This window comes from Gymnogyps californianus, chromosome 6, assembly GCF_018139145.2.
Source record: "Gymnogyps californianus isolate 813 chromosome 6, ASM1813914v2, whole genome shotgun sequence".
Lineage (NCBI taxonomy): Eukaryota > Metazoa > Chordata > Aves > Accipitriformes > Cathartidae > Gymnogyps > Gymnogyps californianus.
Window position 1 is genome coordinate 10673904 of NC_059476.1, and position 18597 is coordinate 10692500.

The 18597-nt window shown below is 43.9% G+C and overlaps 1 protein-coding gene across 10 annotated transcripts in view; it reads right to left on the minus strand.

The window, feature by feature from the left end:
- The window catches only part of TCF7L2 (transcription factor 7 like 2), a 179852-nt gene that overhangs the window by 20243 nt on the left and 141012 nt on the right, over positions 1 to 18597 (minus strand). For 9 of the 10 annotated variants that reach the window (XM_050898624.1, XM_050898623.1, XM_050898621.1 and 6 more), the window contains 3 exons: positions 6552 to 6684; positions 4490 to 4592; positions 1642 to 1728 (listed from right to left, as the gene is read on the minus strand). In XM_050898624.1, coding sequence (XP_050754581.1) covers positions 1642 to 1728; positions 4490 to 4592; positions 6552 to 6684 — 323 coding nt within the window. The remainder of the gene's footprint in view (positions 1 to 1641; positions 1729 to 4489; positions 4593 to 6551; positions 6685 to 18597) is intronic. The other variant, XM_050898626.1, reaches the window with a different exon arrangement.

The window sequence follows — 18597 nt, forward strand, 5'->3', positions numbered from 1 at the left end:
CAGGAGAAGTGCCTGCTACCAATTTAGCAGGCTGAGGGCCCCGAGCTCCAACAACTCAATCTAAAGGGGGTCACAGGGTGGCACAAGCGAGTGTCAGCAAGTGCTGTTTAATTGCCAATCTAGGCTTCTCCATGGTGTTTAAAGTATAATGACCCATCACTTAATTCTGAGAAGTCCTGGCCCTGCTGCTGAATGGAATGAATATCAAAGGATGTGCTAGAACAGGGCAAGGAGCCTACATTTCCTATAACTGCCATAAGTATAATAGACCTCTACTTCTGTCGTCCCATTACCACAATAATGTATTTAATTTGCTGTGTACTCTTTTTAACTAGATACCTTTCATAAAGCCTATCTTGGGAATATAGCCTCCCCCCTCCCACATCTCCCCTCTCCCTCAAATGACTAGCCTCTCTAATAATAATTAAACTAAATCAAGCTCTACTTTGCCTCACACCATGCCTGCAAGTCTTTTATAGATATTAAAAAAGATTAAATGGAGGGAGGGAACCATTGTTTAAATTTGCAGCTCTCTCCCCAACCCAGGATTTTTTCTCCCCCGTGCTGGGTCTATTAATCTTTTTTTTAAAGTTGATTTTCCAGTGGTCTCTCTCTTTTCTGGAGCAACACGGGCAAATTTTAATTTTTTGCTTTTACTCTACTTACCTAAAGCACACAACACACTATTTCCCTACCCATTCACTCACGAGCTCTAGTTTCACGTTTCTGTTTCTCAATGAGGTGTGTTTCCCCCCGACCCACCCCCTAATCTTTTCTTCCTTAAATCCTCTATACACCAACCTTCACATATTAAACTGCAGAGATGGAGAGGAAGGGACAGAGCAGGGAAGAGACATGGAACCTTGCTATGTAATGCATGCTAATTTAATTATGTGCCATCATCAAAATGGATTAGCTGTTTCAGCCCATCAGGAAAGTCTAAACCTCCACCGATTTAATTAACCAGACTGAAAATCAGATGAACAGAAAATAAAACTATCATTAGGAGCAATTAGTGATTACTTAAACATAGTGCTGCCAACCAGTTTGTAAATAAAACTAGCAGCCCCTGGAAAATTAGATGGAATTAATTGGAGGTAGGGAGGGGGGGAAATATGTACTTCTAAAGCTCTAGAGGGTCAGGCAGGCCCTTTTATGTTGACTATCAGTGTTTGGAGCTTTGGTACGGGAAAACATAGCGCAATAACCTCCCTACCAACTCTGCTTGAAGAGCAGCTCTCCTCTCTCTTGAGACTCCCCTCTTGCACACACAGCGCTGCTCTGGGTGACAGCCACTGAGAAAGCAAAAGGTATCACGACTTCTCCTCCTTGCTTTTTCAACATCACATTCTCACAGCTTTTTCATTTAGTTTGGCTTTTAAAGATGACTTCCAGCTCCTCCACCTCTCCCTCAAAAACAAATTCTTAAAGCCCAATGACAGCACTAGGATATCCTCCTTCTCCTCAAATGGGAAGGTACCCCTCGTCCTCTCCTCCTTCGCCCCACTGAAAAACTAAGGATGACTGTTTAACTGAAGTGCTTTCAGAAACACGCTTCCTAGATGAAATGCCCTCCTCTAGAGAGGGCAGCACGAGGAGTTACATTTGCTTTCGATTCAGGACCTCAGCATTTGAACTCACCTTGACATGGAAGCATTGACGGTCAGAGCTGTTGGGTAAGGGTGGCGGAAACCCCCTGTCGTGATTGGGTACACTGGCTGACCTTGCCTGGCAAAAAAGCAGGGAAAGAGAGAATGAGAGAAAGAAAAAAGGGTTTAAAAAAAAAAAAACAACAAAAAACTTCTCTCTGCACAGTAAGCTTTATTCTCATTTGATCAGAACAAAAATCTTGGGGATTGTACAGCAAGGATCAAAGGAAAGAAACACAGAACAATTTGAATGCCATAAATCTGATAGGAATGGCTAATTAAATTTTATAACCTCTGCTTATGTCAATAGAGACCCTCTCCCCAAGCTGAAACTAGGTGTTTTGTTGTAATAATTAAAGGCGAAGTCTCGCTTGCTTTAATGGAGCCATCACACTAATTGAGGGCTACACATCCAAAGGAAAACAATAATGAATGTAAATTTATACCAAAATAAAGTACAGTGAATCAAAGGACTTCAGTTGCGCTTTGGGCCTCTTTCGGTATTTAGATCTCGGTGAGAAAACATTAAATTAACAGAGCTTAATTTGTAGCCTTTTGTCAGATTAACAAGTGTTGACAAGAGTTACCGGGGGAGAGTCCCCAAGAAGTATTGTGGGTAACCAATAGACAATCACACCTCATTACAATAATTAAAAAATACAGCAACATGCAAAACAGCATCCTCATGAAAGACACACAACTTTTTCTGATTGAGGTTTGTCTATGCTGGCTAGTTCTTTTCATCTGTCCTTCAAATATATCATCTGACTGGGCAGGATGCTTTCTGGGGGGGTACTATGCTAGAGACATCCGGGCCAGTTGAGGATAGATGGGTTGGGAAGTTGATGGTGAAGCACAAGTTGCAACGAGAGGAGAAATAAAAACTTTGGGTTACTTCTGCAAAGTTGGCCATGCTACTATCCTAGAGCAAAAGCAAATGTGATGGTATCAGCCCTCAGCAAAAACCACTCAAGAGAAGCTGTAAGAGCTGCGGGCAGATAAGTACGCCATGGGTGTTGGCTTGTCATAAACCAGCAGTGATGACAGAGTCTTCCTGTGACAGAGGTGGCCATTAGCACCTGCCTGATGAAACTGGCCACACGTGGCAACATTCACATGGTTTGGCAGCCGTGACATGAGGTTCAACGGGGACAAACCTGTGTCTGCACACATAAAGATGTACGGCTCTGAGACACAGATGAGCAATGAGGCACAGGTCAATGACAATGAGGAATTTCTTCCCTGCGCTTTCATGTCTTTAATGTTACTGACTTTTGGCACCAGCTGAGTACATTTGTTTTAAATGTTGAGGCTGTTACTGTGCAAACTTGAGCTAAGCAGTTGCAGCAGAGGAGCATGAGATGGCTGTACTGCAGCTAGGCCCTGCAAGCAAGAAAGAAGAAGGAGCTGACGCGCATTCTACCAGCGTTCAGGGTGTCCTGCGTAAAAAGTAAATCACCACAAACAAGGATGAATTTAAGATTTCAGGGAGCAATGCTCTGGGTTTTTCCTCTGCTCATGCTGTGCTCTTCTGGAGAAACAGCCTTCTGCAGAGAGCTGATGGACATGCTTCTCCCTCAGGGTGGGAGAGCCTCTACCCAAACAAGTTGCACGACCACCCTGCGAGGAAGGGCAGCCTGCAAAGTGGCCAGAAGCAGGCTGCTGTGGCCGAGGTCTGAGCTCCAGGTCTGCATCCACGCTTCTGTGCTTGAGAAAGGCCCTCGAAGCCTTCGACGCCAATCCCTCTCCCTGCCCGAGACCTGGGAGTGTGTGGGGACCCCCTGCTCCGTCCTGCTCTCCTACGGGGTGTGAACTCCACTTCCTTACGGAGGGCAAACTTGTGAAGAGGTATTTTAGCACAGCTGGCCAAACAACCTCGAGCAGGAACAAACTATTTCTAGCTTTGGGCAATTAATTTCTAAAGAAATATGATCTCCCCAAAATTGATGAGGCCTGTTATGTGAGAAAAATAGGGCAATAGTCTTGATTTATAATGCAGAGAACTGTTGTATCCAGCAATACAAATGTATTTTATAAGTATTTAAATCAAATATACTGTACAAAAGGCCTAGACAGCGCTTAAGTGCATTATAAACCCATCGCAGAGACGGCAACATAAGAAAAAAAGAAAATAAGGACTCAATTACTGGAAGGAACCTCATACCCAACAAGGCTCTGCAAGTGGGATACGAGGAGCTGAAAAGAAAACAAAACCCCAAACTAACTTTCCATGGCTTTTTTCTTAGCCAGCTTTAAAGTAAACTAATTCCTCTTTCTTGTTTGCAAGAAAATTCCATTCCTCAGATGCCAACTGCCCAGCCACATCTCGACCAGGAATGCTGCTCACTGGCCGATGTAAAGCTCTACTGTTTCACAAGAAAAACGAAAGGGGTTTCAACAGGGAAGGCCAATGAAATTTAAAATTGCACATTTATAGTGAGGATGGGCCTGGTAAAAAGAGTCCATGAGAACCACCCTGAGCCCCAGAAAACTAAATCTGAGAAAAACCCACGAGGTGCAGTGTAAGGGCATTAACAAGAAAAGGACATTGCTGCAGAAGGGTTTCAAAATTCATGCTTCATGAGCCATCAGCTGGTTGAGATGACATGCAAAGCTGTGTCCAACTGCTCATGTTTGTTTAAGGCCACATGACCTGGCATAAGTTTTAATTAATCTTCATGAGGTGGCTAAATTCATAACCACTTAATGAAGTGGCAGTTGGCAAACAGACTTATCTCAATGCACACACACGTGCACACGCACACACACACACAGAATTTTTAACATAAATTTTACACATCAAAAAAGAAAAAGGAAATTAAAAAAATGGAACTCCTTACTGTGGTACTAACCATCCTAGCGGATGGGGGATTTGTCCTACAGTGCCTGGTGATAATGGATAATAAGGAGATATATCTGGAGGATGTGGAGGTCTTGGAATTCCTATGGAAGAGGAACATAAAGCAGCGTTAGTATTGAGACATGGAAATAAATAAAATATAAGGAAAAAGCATAATGTTTCTGAATTGCTATCTAGTTTTGGCGTGACGCTGTGCTAGGTGCCATCTTAAACACTCAACAGGAAGATGGTCCCTGTACCAACTTCATGGTTATTTTAGTCTCAAAGCCACCAAAAGAGCACAGGCTCTACCCATACGTTGGCCGGGTACTCAGTACCATGGTGTTATTCCAAAGTAACCTCCAAAATGAGTTACAAAGTCATTATAATTGCAAATGATGTTTGCTTTTGAGCAAACTTAAGAAACCTTGCCTGAAACCTAGGAGTGGAGGTGACAGCCCCTGGAAATGCTTGGTAAAACCAGGGGCAGATGTTGAAGGTGTGCAGGGGAGGACAGAGAGCCCATCCGTCCTCTCTGAAACTGGCGCAGTTCCTACTTGGAGAGCAGAAACCAACTCCAGACACAAGCCTTAAATCTTAACGCTCCTTACCTTAAGAGCAAGTAGGAATTACTCAGAGGAGTAAGGGTTACAAGACTGGGTCTTTCAATTAACAAGCCAGAGCACAATTACACAGCAGAAGCAAAATTAAAACAGAGAGCATTAAAAGGAAGGGGTACTGTATTCATGGCTAAAAACTATTTTTTTAAGTCACTCGGGAAGCTTTTAATCTCTAAATTAAATCTCCTTGTGTGACATTTTCATGCAGACATTGCTTTTTCTCCATTACAAAACCCAAACAGATTAACTGGGCTTTAACCATCCGGCGAGCTATTTGCACACTTGAAAGAATGTTCACAGAAGAAAAGTAAACAGTCTACAGACGTTAATCATATGTTTTACGATAACCATTTAAAAGCTATTCCCTGTACTACCATTATTTAAATGAGAGGTTGACTATGCCATTCACTTGCAATACCCAGGGATGGCGAGATGGATTCCTTCTAAGCCATGTGAAGTTAGCATTAAGCACAATTAAAAGGGGGCCCCAGTTGAAGTGTAGGGAGTGAAAACCAGCTAATGCACAGCTTCATTCAAGCTTCATTCATTCTGGAGTTTAGATAAATTATCTGCATATGTTAAGGCCGACACAGAGCGATTTCTTTTACGTGAATTCCGTTTCTGATGTACTTTCCAATTAACTAGCTGGGATTTGGATTAACAAAAACAAAACCACTGTCACTAGAAACTCAATGCAGCCCGAAGAAAGAAGACTGACACTGTTTGACTTCTCTGGGCCCTCAGGTTAAACAGGGACTCTTAAAAAGTTAGAATAACATGTAAATTCTACTCTGTAACACCAATAAATCTAGTCAGGGTTTTACACGGTGCTCTATATTCAAGAAGACTGCCCTTCAGGCTGAACTGAGAGTTGGGTAGACTTACATTGGGGAAAAGAGTTGCAAGTGTAAAGCTGGAGCTAAGTAGTTAGAGTGGATGAAAATTCAACATTATAGGAGAAAAATGGCTGAACTCCTGACACAGAAACAATGGGATTTGGGGAATTAAAAGAGATTCATTTTGAAACCGGTCATGACCCACCACCTTTAAAATTCCAACTGCAATTTTGTAAGTGCAGATCACAGAACATACATGTTTAACTCTCTGGGTCATGCATGCAAACCAAGCACTTGGTAGATCGAACTACTAGGTGGGGTATCATGCTTGCAAAGAAACACACCGGCAAACGACCCCACACATGCAACTCTGGTGTCACCCTGCAGAAGCTTTATGAAAATTCACCCAGTAGGTTTCCTTCTGAAGACTAACTGGTTTAAAAAGAAGCTATTTTGTCTGGGTTCTTGCATGTGTTTGACATTTTACATGCCCCCTTTGGTGCTCCAGCATGGGAAATCCTTCCTCCCGCACTCCTTCCCCCTAATATGCAGAACAGAAAAGTCCATCCACCCACTCTCAAAAAACCCCAAACTATTTCCCACCTACCTGTTTTGGGATCTACGTCAGCTGGTAAGTGTGGAGGAGGGTTTCCTGGTGTGAAGTGCTCATTGCTGTATGTGATAAGCGGCGTAAGAGGGTGTACATGGTGTGGGTGCTGCACAACTGGCACTTTGTTAGACTGTCAAGAGAAAAAGGTCGACGGTGTTAGAGGAGTGCCGGGTACTCCCCGCTGCAGCATGAGGCACGACATACAGAAATCTGAGTACCCAGGATTTCAACATGGTCCTCAGACTTTTCCAGATCCCTTCTCGGTGTTACCCGTGCAGTTTTCCCACCCTCTTGCTTAAATCCTCCTCACACACTTTCCCTGCTCTTGAGTTTCTTTAATCTTTTTGACCTGTCGTGCTCTTGTACAGAGCAACAGCAATTCTTTAAAATTTTTCCTTTTTATTTTATAATCTTGTGCTTCACCTCCAAGATGCAGGCAGACTCCTCAGTGAGGGGCTGACAGAGTCCCCCATTTAATTAGCACAAAACCCAAATGCTCACTGACCTGTAGGTCTTTTCCTTTCCCCTTCCTGTCCTCACTTTCAGTTCTGCATTCTACTGCTCATTGCAAACACTCCAGATAAAAAGCCTTTGTAGTGCTAGAGTATTCCCTTCATCAGCAAGCATTAAGCTGACAAGCAATCACCTGCATATTTTATATATATATATATTTTAGAAGAGCTGATTAATTATCAATTCATCAGAGAGTGCTAATAAATGGAAACTGGATACTGATGAATTAGGCTACTAAAATATTCAGCTATATAAATAATGGCAAAAACACAGATAAAGCCATTGAATTAACACTCTTGTGGGGGGAATAATCATGCAGATACCATGAGGTTTTCCCTGACACATTCCTAGCTGGGGGGGTGGGGTGGGGAATCTTTTTCTTAACAACGATTAAAAAAAAAGGAGGAGTGAATGAATGAAAGGAAAAGGCAGGCTGAACTGTAACTTACCCTTACAAGATCACAAAGAAAAAATTAAGCTGAAACAAGCGAACTGCTGGACCATTTACTGCGAGTAATCCAATTGCAAAAAACCCTATTCCCCATAGAGGATTTTCACTAAAATCCTACAACAGGGACATTTAACTAGATTAGGTACCAGCAAAGATAAAGAGGCTGGTATTAGATGATGAATGGATTAGAGTCAGGTTTCATTTTAGAATGTGTCTTCATTTCCTTTTATTACTTTAAGTAAGGAACAACTTGCATTAACATCAAGTAAAAGGAATCACATTAAAATAAAGTAGTGATACCACGGCGGTCCCCGATAGCGCCGCTGCCGTTCAGGGTCTGCCAGTGCTCTCCTGCTCACCCTCCTGCCCGAGGACGGCTCCAACCCCACCACTCGCTCCCCAGCACCCCCAAAACACACGCGCCCTTGCCGCACCGCTTTAGATAAGTTTTTATCTGATCTCAGTTCAAATGCTCCAAGCTTCCCTTAAAAGCATTTAAAAAATAATCCAGTTATTCTTTGGGAATGACTTTCTAGACTGGGGGGAAGGAAGAGGGAAGAGAGACTGACAGCTAGCAGGAAAAGAAACGTCAGTCTTCCCCAAATAAACAAGAAGTCCCTCCGTCGTGCTTTGGTCAAGCTAAGCTTCACCTTCGGCTCTTGCAGCCTCCCTCACCTCGGGAGGCTCCCCCAGCCCCAGCCAAACGTAGCTATTTGACTCATCCCTTTGATAACGTGCAGAAAAAAGTGTGCATCCAAGAGAAGCAAGCCAAGCAGCAGTGCTTATGCTTCCCACAACTTTTACTGTGTTTATCTCTTTTTGCAGCCCTTACACAGAATGATTCCCCTCTAATACCATGCATGTGGCACAGGAGACACCCACGTCAAGCGGCCACCACGCAGGACAGAGCGTGGTCACGACAGCCAACACTATGAATTACAGCACGTTGTGTTGGCTGGGTTGTAGGTCAGATCTTCTGCCAGCTGTACAATGAAGGACAACTTTTGGCTGCACAGATCCATAATGTTTTCACATCAGAGGAGCTATGCGAATTTAGCCCCTTAATTCAAAAAGCCGAAGGAGATGCTCTAACGCAAAATTTGTTCTCTTCCAAGTGAACCAACCTAAGCAGTCCGAAAGTAACTGAAAGGTTTGGCAAGTTCTTCACGTAACAAATCATATTACACACCACGCAAACTAGCAGGCATCTACTCAACAACACATGACATTATATGCCAAATGATCACTTGATCTGGTTCACAAAAAACAATCATTCGCAATAAGAGGGATTTTTGCTGGCCAAGAATTGTGTGAACTCTTGCTGTTAGGTGACGCACAGTGTAGCTGGTAGCTGCTGTAGCTCTGTGCTCTCCCAACTCTATCTTCACATCATCGCAAAAAACGTTCACCCAGATCCTGACAGATATGGAGGGTTGTCTTCCATGGAGAGCTTATTTTCATAGAAACTGGAACTGGTTAGTTAAAAAAATAAGTAAGTGACAGAATAACATCAGAGGGTCAGACTTAAGCCGATAAACAAGAAACAACACGTGAGAGGAAAGCTGGACTTACATGCCTGTATCACCAAAGCCAGATATACCATAGGGGGTTACATGTAAACTGTGGGAAACTACCACCTACTGCTTTGAAATACCAAGACCCCCCGCAATATCTCCACAAAATGGCATGAGTGCTAAATTATTATGTATTTTACTTAACACCTTTCAGAGAAAAATAAAAAGCAAAAGGAAAAAAAAATTAAAAATCAACAACTAAGAGTTTGAACCTTAGTCTACAAACTTTTCCCCAGGTAAGTCATTTTTATTTGGGTGACTGCCCTGCACTCAAACAGATAATTCATATAAAGGTACCAGATGTAAGGGTAGGATACTTTTTTGCCACTCTGATGACGCTGGGGCAGAGCTGTGGGGAGAATGTACCAAGGGAAAAGGGTCATCTACAAAAGGGAAACTGTCATCTACATGCTCAAAAATATGCTCTCTGGGACAGAGAGGCGTGATCCACTGTCCCTGCAAATCAGTCTGCATACGTATCACTACCCCTGGCTAGGTTTGTATTTTGTTTTGCACTGTTTATCACACACTGGGAAAAGGGACCTTAACTCCGCTCAGAATAGTACGCACAATTCACAAGCCAAGCTAGTCACGCATAATATGCTAAATAAGCTGCTCTTTAAAAGCAGCATTCCTGAAGTTAACTAAGCTTCCTTGGAAAAGAGAAAAAGAAAGGACTAGCTAGGAAAGAGCAGGATTAATCCCACACATGCATCTTCCTTTGAAGTCAATGGGAGCTCTGCCTGAGTAACAAGTGTGGTCCTAACCCCATCCACTGGCAATGAAAGGTAAACCACAGAAGCCATCAATAGGAGACACCTATTAGATGACCTTAGCCATCCCCCTGCAAAAGGCCCTTCTCCAATATACATTTGCCAGTACTTTATCAAGGGCAGTTTTAAGCTAAAAGCCATTGTGAGATGCAGGAATTTCTCTGGCAACTTGAAGAACTCCATTTATGGCTATGTCAGGCACAGAAAGGGGAGCTGCACTGGTACGCACAGATTAGCATCAGGGCATGTGGTAATAGGACGGGAACAAGTGGCGATTTCTAGAGAGAAATCCCAGCATCTACAAAGTACCAAGTCATCTGCTGATAAATCACTCCTCTCCACTGAAAGCTGGGGTCTCATATGCTGGGTTAGAGGGCACGGTAAAGAATTGCAAAAAAACAACAGAAGTTTGCTTTTCTTGATAACCCCCGCCTGAAGCAAACCAGAGGAAATTGTCCCCATAGGGACTCAGCTACTAAATCTCTCTATATGAATTTGAAATGCTTCTGGGAGTGCTTAAACACAGATGACTTTAAACAATAATGGAGCTCTGGAATGAAAAGAAAAAAAACAAACCCCACAACAAATTTTGGACTGATAAATGTTTGAGAGGGATACTGAGATCCATTTAGCGTAAGTTCTGATAGGTGCCTTCAGGGACCAAAAAAATATCTGAACTTCAGATTTAAACTGCAGGAGATTGTGTGTATAAATTGCTGTGTATTAGTCTTTGTTGCGTGGTAAGGACATTTCATTAACAGGATGAAAGATGCTTCTATGCGTATACAGCCCAATTTAATACACCCCACTGATGAATACTCCCCATTTATTGAAGAAGTTAATACATGCTGTATAAATCAATAGTTCCTAAGTCTCTGAAAGCAACATAAGACTTGCACGAGATGAAACATTGTATTGTCGAGCACACAAAGAGGAACCAACCTTTAAATAGGAAGAGTTTGTTACTGCAATTTCTGTTTGCAAATTCATAGCTTGTTTGGCTTTGGTAATAAAAACATGGTATCAACTCAAAGTCGGAGAAAAATATGCCAGAGAGGCCAGAGGATTTGTCCTCGCCTGGGTAACGTGGTGTTAGTAAAAGCAGGTCTGCAAAAAAAGCCACCCAGGCTGAAAACAAGCCATCGTGCCAGTGCAGCATTGAAGCCTTCGGCCTCAGACAAATGGCTGGCGGGAGACTCCACTCCGCCATGTCCCCGGCCGAGCAGCCAAGGGCAGGGCGGGGGGACGCTCCTGCCCCAGCACAGCCTGAAACTCTGGCTGTGCCAGCACAGCTCTCGCGGCCGCAGCCAGGGAGGGACCCCCTTCCCCGACCCCCTGCACCCCCAGAGCCCCCTCCCCTTCCTCCACTACGAGTAACGGAGGAATGAGAGCTTGCCATTCACCTTAAAACCTATTAATCAACAGACACTGAAAACAAATGGAGCTAGAGCTCCGCCTGTCTTTTTTGCCATGTCCTCCTCTTCCCCATTGCTTTCCCTTTCTGCTGAAGAAAGATGGGCCCTGAAAGTGCCTTTATGAGCCTAATACAATAAAACAAAAGCTGCACAGAAGAGGGTTTGTCAGCCTTTTCCCCTCCTCCAGGGTGGATGCAGAAGGTCGACAGTGGTCTTGAATTAGCAGGCCCTCCTGCAGTTGCTCCCCGGGCTTAGCAAAGGGTACCATTCAATACCAGTTCACATTAAAAAATAGGTTCATAACTTGTCTCCCTGTATTTTCCAGATGGTGCTATTGCAGTTATGCTGACTATGGCCAGTGAAATGCTAACAGATGTTCCTGAGCTGCTCTGCAGCTCCAAAGATGCTCATAAGAGGAGAGTTTCTTTTTTTTCTAAAGGTTGATCTCTCCTTGGTTCTGCATAGGAATGACTCCCCTCCCCCCCCCCCCCCCCATCAGAAAACTAAGTTGCAAGAAAAGGCAAATCCCAAAATATTACTGCAAATATTGGAATATTCTTCTGTTTCCAGCCAGGGTCACCAACACCCAAAGCAGAGGACCCATCAGTAAGCACCACTCCAGCCCTGGGGATCACCCACATCAGCAGCTGCTCCAGGCGGCACCCCAAACTTCCAAGACGGAAACTGCAAACCATTCAGGTTAACTGAAAAGCTAAAGCCAACCAAATGCAACAGCTATATGTAACTCGGTCCTCATCTCCTTCCCACGCATAAAAATTCAATGCCAGTGACGAAGCATTTCCTGAAAAAATCGAAGATTTAATTTTACCCAGCTCCGTTTAGCTAGTGGAGTCACAGTTTATTTTTCGAAGGATGCTTTCACACCTGACTAAGCATTTTCTCCTGAAAACTACTTCCCCTTGCTCCATTATGGCTGATACAGTGGCCTGAGCCCTTTCACAGTTTAATGTAGCTGATTTCTGCCTAAGGTCCTGCCCTAAGCTAACTGCCCATTGTAGTGGGAGACAAGGCTTCCATTGATAATCACAACTCGCCCTGCTAAAAAAAGGCTCATTTTCTTCTTTCACACAAATGATGACAGGAGCACTGACAACCATGTGCTGGGACAATACCCCCCCTAGACAGAGCTTAAAAAAAAAAACAAAACAAAACAAAAAACCACAAACCACCCCCCCACACACTGCCCTCCCCTTAATAAATGAAAAAAAAAAAAAAACCAACCCCAAAACGGGAGGGGACACACTTTTGCATCCTTCTGTTTCTTCCCCCTCCTTCCCTGACCACTTCCCAGGCCAGCGAGTGCCTACCTGCTCCTGCAAGAATTGCCGGCTTTCCAAAAAAAACCCATGCTCTATTAGCAAGCTCTCAGACAAAACAACAAAATCAGCTTCCTGGCTTTAAGTGTCCAGCAATTAATTCAAGAAAAGAATCGTTTTCTTTTTTTTTTTCCCCCCTTTAACTATGATGAAGTGCCCCCTGCATACTGGAGCACTAAGCCACCGTACTTGACATTTTTGGCACCCTTCCTGTAAGGGAGCGAAGGTACTGAGGGGAGGGGGTGGGGAAGGGAGGATTTAAGATGTTCAGGAAATTTCCACTTAATTTCGCCAAAAGGCAATTATGTGAAATGATCTGGTGACAATTAGCATACGCCAAATCCTCTAGCGTAAAAGGGAAAGAACTGGGGTTTAGCTATCTAATTACTGCCTGTTCTTATGCAGGAGAATTAAAAACACTAGTAGTAAAACATTATTATTAAGTGTGCTCACACTTTGCTTTCAAAGCTGTTGTGGACTGTAATCTTACTGCTATGGTATTTGGGGTGGTTTTTTGCTTTTTTTAAGTAAAAAAAAGAAACTTGGGGTTTTAAATACAAGTTAAGTGCTGCTTTCTTGGACCATGTGGTGTTACTCTAATGTCAGGTCAGACCCAGACAAGTACCTGCTACACAGCTGTATATTTTGAGATCCTTCAGCAACACTTGGAATTACATTTATGCCAGTTAGATTTTACCTCACTCATTCTCTTAAGGCTTTATGGATAAAGAGAAAGCACTCTGCTGCATCGGCTCTGCTTGATCTTGGCATACAAATTTGGACACCAGAGTTACCCCAGCCTATAGCCCAGAAACTGTGGCCTGCACGTATCCTGCCAGCCTTACACTGTATCTCAAAATTGGAGGTGATTTGATCAACAGGTGGATTTCCCCGTACGAGGAGGACGGGGTCACGCTCAGACTCTTCAAGTTTCAGGCATCGAGGTGCCCAGATCTATTTCTTCCATTACAAAAGGAGAGGCACAGTTTCTTCCCCAACCTGACAAATACTCGGTGCTTTCTTTGCATACTTTAGTTAATTACTAGACAGATATTATCTCTGTAGAGCAGGCAAGCCTTCGTTCACGTCTAAGAAGGCAAAAAGCAGAAAGACTTGGCATACGTTAGACTAAAACCGAAAAATACTGTTTTCTTAAGCAGTACCAGTACAAGGTGTGCTAGATACACAACCACTAAGCAAAGAGACTGGTGAAATCTAAGCAGGTCTTCAGGAAACGGTCCTGAACATAAAGGGGGTGGAGAGGGGAGAGATACAGAGCAATAACGCAAGCACAAAAATTCAGAGAAGATGGGAAGAAGGGAGAAGTGAATATAAGCAAAAGGGCGCTCGTAATTGCCCTGATAGACCTTATTTGTTATGTGCTTTGTACGAATACCTAGTAATGCAATTTTACTTACTGCTTAGCATTCTCTAAAACGCCACATTATAAACAACTTTAATTCTTGCATATAAATCGCTCATTTCAGCACTAGACAGGCATATACTGTAGGAGAAATAGCTCCACTGATTTTGTTAGGGTATCTGTGACTTCTGTCTACAGTAAGAACTTGAATGTGAGGCTGTTAAAAAACTGCAAGAAATGAAAAAAAAATTAGCATGCATGCCTACACACACTTGTATTCGGCAATTTCAGTAATAACAGCATTATTAAAAAACTAACATGCATATACATGCCTTAAGATACGATGCCAAGTTTTCAGTACAGCTTTTAAGATGCAGTATGCACAAATTATAGCGGACTGTGCTCAATACTGATACACAATATATGTAGGAAATGTATATTAAATAGCTTAACATATAACAAAGCTCTAAAAAACGTTTTCCTTTTTTAATGTGCTAGAAACATTACATGCCACCAGAAAACAACTGAGCGATGAAATTAAGTAAGTCCAGATCAATTATTTCTTGAACAAATTCAACAAAGTTTCCCTAAAAATGTGATGTTAAATGCACATCAGAAGTGAAACACCTTGCAAATATTTTGGAAGAAAAGAAACAAGCACATTTGTACAGTGCTGTCAGGCCTTTTGCTCCAAGTCCCAGTAAAAAGAATTCCTCTAAAGGTAAAACGCTTATGAGATCTCAGCACCAACCATATAAAACCTGCATATGCAACAACATGCAGTGAAAGAAGAAACATCTAAATAACTGTCCTTTTAGATTAATTGATTTTAGATGAATTCTACAGAATTTTATCCCTTGTTTTATACAAGAAAAAGCAAATAAATCAACCAAGCTACTCAGGCAAGGGTACCACAGAGTACTGAAGTGACAGAAATCCTCCTCCTGGATCGAGTGACTCTGTAGGCAAGCTTGGCAGAGTTAGAAAAGAAAACAGCAGAAAACTCAAGACTTCCACAAAACCTCCGGTGAAAATGCGATGCTTTCTAAAATTCTTAAATACATTTCTATTTTCTGTGTATAATCACAGGCAATGTACAGAATTGGCTGAGGGGTAGGTTTACTTTCTGTAATACGTATTCATAGGAGAAAAAAGTGTCATGGACTTCTGATAACGAACACAGAACCACTGTGTCAAAACACATGTTATCTCATATTTATCAACATTCAGTATTATTTTTCATATTCCTTTATTACTGGGTGAAATCATTTTTATGTAGTGTCCCTACAATTTTCATTTCACATTACAGCTGAGCTTTCTGAAGAACTCAGAAAATTTAACTGAGTGTCAACCAAACACAGGATCAAAAGCACCCAATTAACAACTACTACATACTATTTTTAATAATTTAAAAAAAAAGAAAAAAAAAAAAATCTCATTTTGTGTATGACAAGAGTTAAACCATTCCATCTCCAATCCCCTTAACTGTAACGTACGTGCCCTGGTACAAACCAACTTTTTCTCCTTAACAAAAAAAAAAAAACCAAACCCCAACATTTTTACCTTCATGGTTTCAGAGTTAAGGAAATATCGTACTGAACTGAAGAAAGCTTTGAAGTGGCCCCCTCCGCCCCAAAGGAGAAAAAGAAAAGAAAAGCTAGTGATGTCATCATGGTCACTGTGTGAATGTATGACTGCGGATGTAACGCACAGCTAATACACGCGCACACACTTCTCCCTCGCTGGTAACCATTGTTCAGCATCCAGAAATCAGCCCCTGAAACCTGCTGTACACCAGGCTCTGAAACACCGCCCCCCCTCCCAACACACCCTGATCCCACCCTGGATGCAGCAGAAAAAATTTCTTCCCGCTCTCCCCCTTTCCGTAAACCAAACCCCAAAATCAGGCGGAGGGAAGGGCAAAGAGGAGGAGTGCAACAACTCTGCCCCGCTGCACCATTGTGTCGCGACAAAACAGCGCTCTGCCGCTGGCTCCTCGCCACTGCTGTAAAATTAAAGTGTCATCGAAAAGTCACGCTTCCCCCTACTAAAAAAGACGATTACCATAAAATAAATAAATAAAAACAACGTCGCTAACAAAGGTCACAGCTGGAGATGCTTGCTTGATTTCTCCCCCCCCCCCCCCTTTTTTTTTTTGATTCCACACAGGAGGAAAGAAAAGGAGAGGGGGAGAGGGGGAGAGGGAGAGAAGTCACATCAGAAGTTCAATGGTCAAGACGGAAAGTGCGCACACAGAAAGTGCTACTCACCCAGCAATTCAAATTGAGATGCCAGCAGCCGAACTGCTGGAAGAGAGAGAACCCAGAGGCAAGCGCTCCTCCTTTACCACTCAAATCTTCCATTCCCACTAAAATTGCATCCCTTGGGTACATAACAGCTTTGTCTTTCCTTCTCTTAACCTCAAAAACTTTTTTCTTTACTGTCTAGATGCCAATTGTGCTGGCTTTGTATTATTTTCCTTGCAGCTTTTCTCTCTCTTTTTCTTTCCCCACTCCCCTGCTTCACTTAAAGTACTGGAAAAGCTGTCTTAAAAGATCAAGATGTCTCCAGTTTTTTGGCCTGGTGTTTTCTGAATGCTCAAAATCCACTGTCATGTTGGCTGTGAGAAGTGTCTTATTTCTAAATTGTCGGCTGTGGTTATCAAAATTTAGAGAAGCCTCCTGTCTTTTCCGATATAGCACTTTACCATCATCCTTCCAGGGAGTGGGGAAAAGACTTTCCCCCCCCACGCAGGTATGTCTGCTCAGAAGAGCTAAAAAGCAGTTACCTTGGAAATCAATGACAATGCTACCACAACCCAGGTTGCACAAGTATTACTAAGTGCAGCGAGGAAATGCCGGCCGGCCGTGAGGGAGCATGATCAGTTAAGTGTAGCAAGCAGTCACTTTACCTGCAAGATTGTCAAATCCCTCAAAACAAATTTCTTAGGGGAAGAGCTGTAAGTAAAGTATATTTTCCTGTCATTGTAACACTGAGGTGACATTTGGCAGACCTTTACCATCAGCTCTGGTCTCTCCCCCTGCCCCCCCCTTCTCCTTTAGTATTTAGTATTTCTGTAAACCACTGTAAAAGCGATGCAAGAGGAGCTTTGAGATCGCTAACGTTACAGTGCCCTGGCTATTGTGTTTTCCTAAGTGAGAATAAACAGGGGTACCCAGAGAGCATCGCTGACCTGAGCAAGGGTGAAGCTTTCTCCTCTGCGCCTCGCTCTTGCCTACGAGCGTTGCAAGGCGCCCGCTTCCTAAATCTGAGCCGGGTACCGAGGGCAAACCGCAGCATCCCAGTTCGCCAAGAGTCAATCTCTCAGCTCTTATTTATCCCTTTCCCTAAAGTTGCAAAGTAGTTACTCTGCAACAGGGGCAAAAGCCATAAAGGGTGGTTTAACAGGGAATAATTAGGAAACCACGGCCGCCTTCTTCCCCTCCTCACTTTCTAAGCGACTTTGTTAATACTGATGGATGCTGCACGCAGGGAGAGCAATCTCCATGTGGGACGGACGCTGCTGCAGACGAGGCACCGAAGGAGACCAGTTGCAAACACTTGCCTTCCCCGCGCACATCTGGGTGACTCAGGCGCACGAGTTCACCCCCCCTCGCCCCCAAAGAATGAAACAACAAGACTATACAAATATAGGAAAAAATTAAAACTGCTTCAAACAGGGAGACCTTGAGTGGTTCCAAGTTTGCTTTTTAAGTGGCAGTTTAATCTGCGAAGGCTGCGGGCTAAACAAAAAAAACCAAAGCAAAACAAAACGCAAACTGGCACCCAGGACCCGGGGGGGAAAAAAAAAAAATTAGGGGCAGATGAAGCGAGCAGGGGGAAAACCTGTGCGTTTTCTGTCCGCCTGAGCACCGTCCCCCCTCTCCCCGCACTGCTCTGGCCTTCGCGTGCAAAGTGTCAGCCAGCAACCTTTAAGGCCCTTAATACCAAAACAAAACCCCGCGATTTCCCTTTACACGGCAACAACAAAAGCAACGAGGCTCCAGTTTGACAAGTAAAAAGCCCCAACAACACGGCAACTAATTGCCTTCCCTCCCTCTATTCACAGCAGCCACCACACTCCAGCGGCCGCCTTTGTCACACGTGCGATTTCCCGCGGCAGCCGCCAGCCCCGGGGCCGCTGACGGACAGTTCCCCACCATTTAGCAACAATAACTTAGAAAAGTGCAGCAAATGGGACGGGCAACTTGAAATTAAGGCTCGCCGGCTCTCCCCTAAAGATGCGCGGCACATGGAAAGGAGCCCGGAGCTCCCCGGGACCTCCCTATTCCCACCCCCCTCACCCGCTCCCCCCCGCAACAAGCTTCTGCGGGATGCAAGTTTTCTCCCCGGCCGCGGCCGCTTCCCCGGAGCCGTCGGGGAAAAGCAGCCCGGAGCGGGGGAGGCCGAGGGCGGCGGGAGGCGGGCGGGCGGCCCGGGGGGAGGCAGCGGCAGCGGCAGCCCTGCCCCGCGCCCTCCCCGCCCCGAGCTCTCCTTACCATGAGATTGCAATCGCAGAGGGGAGGGAGAGACCAAGCGGGGCTGCAGTTCACAGCGCGCATTCCTACAGCCGCGACCGCAGACGCTAAAACAAAGTTGGGTATTTAGGGAAAGAGA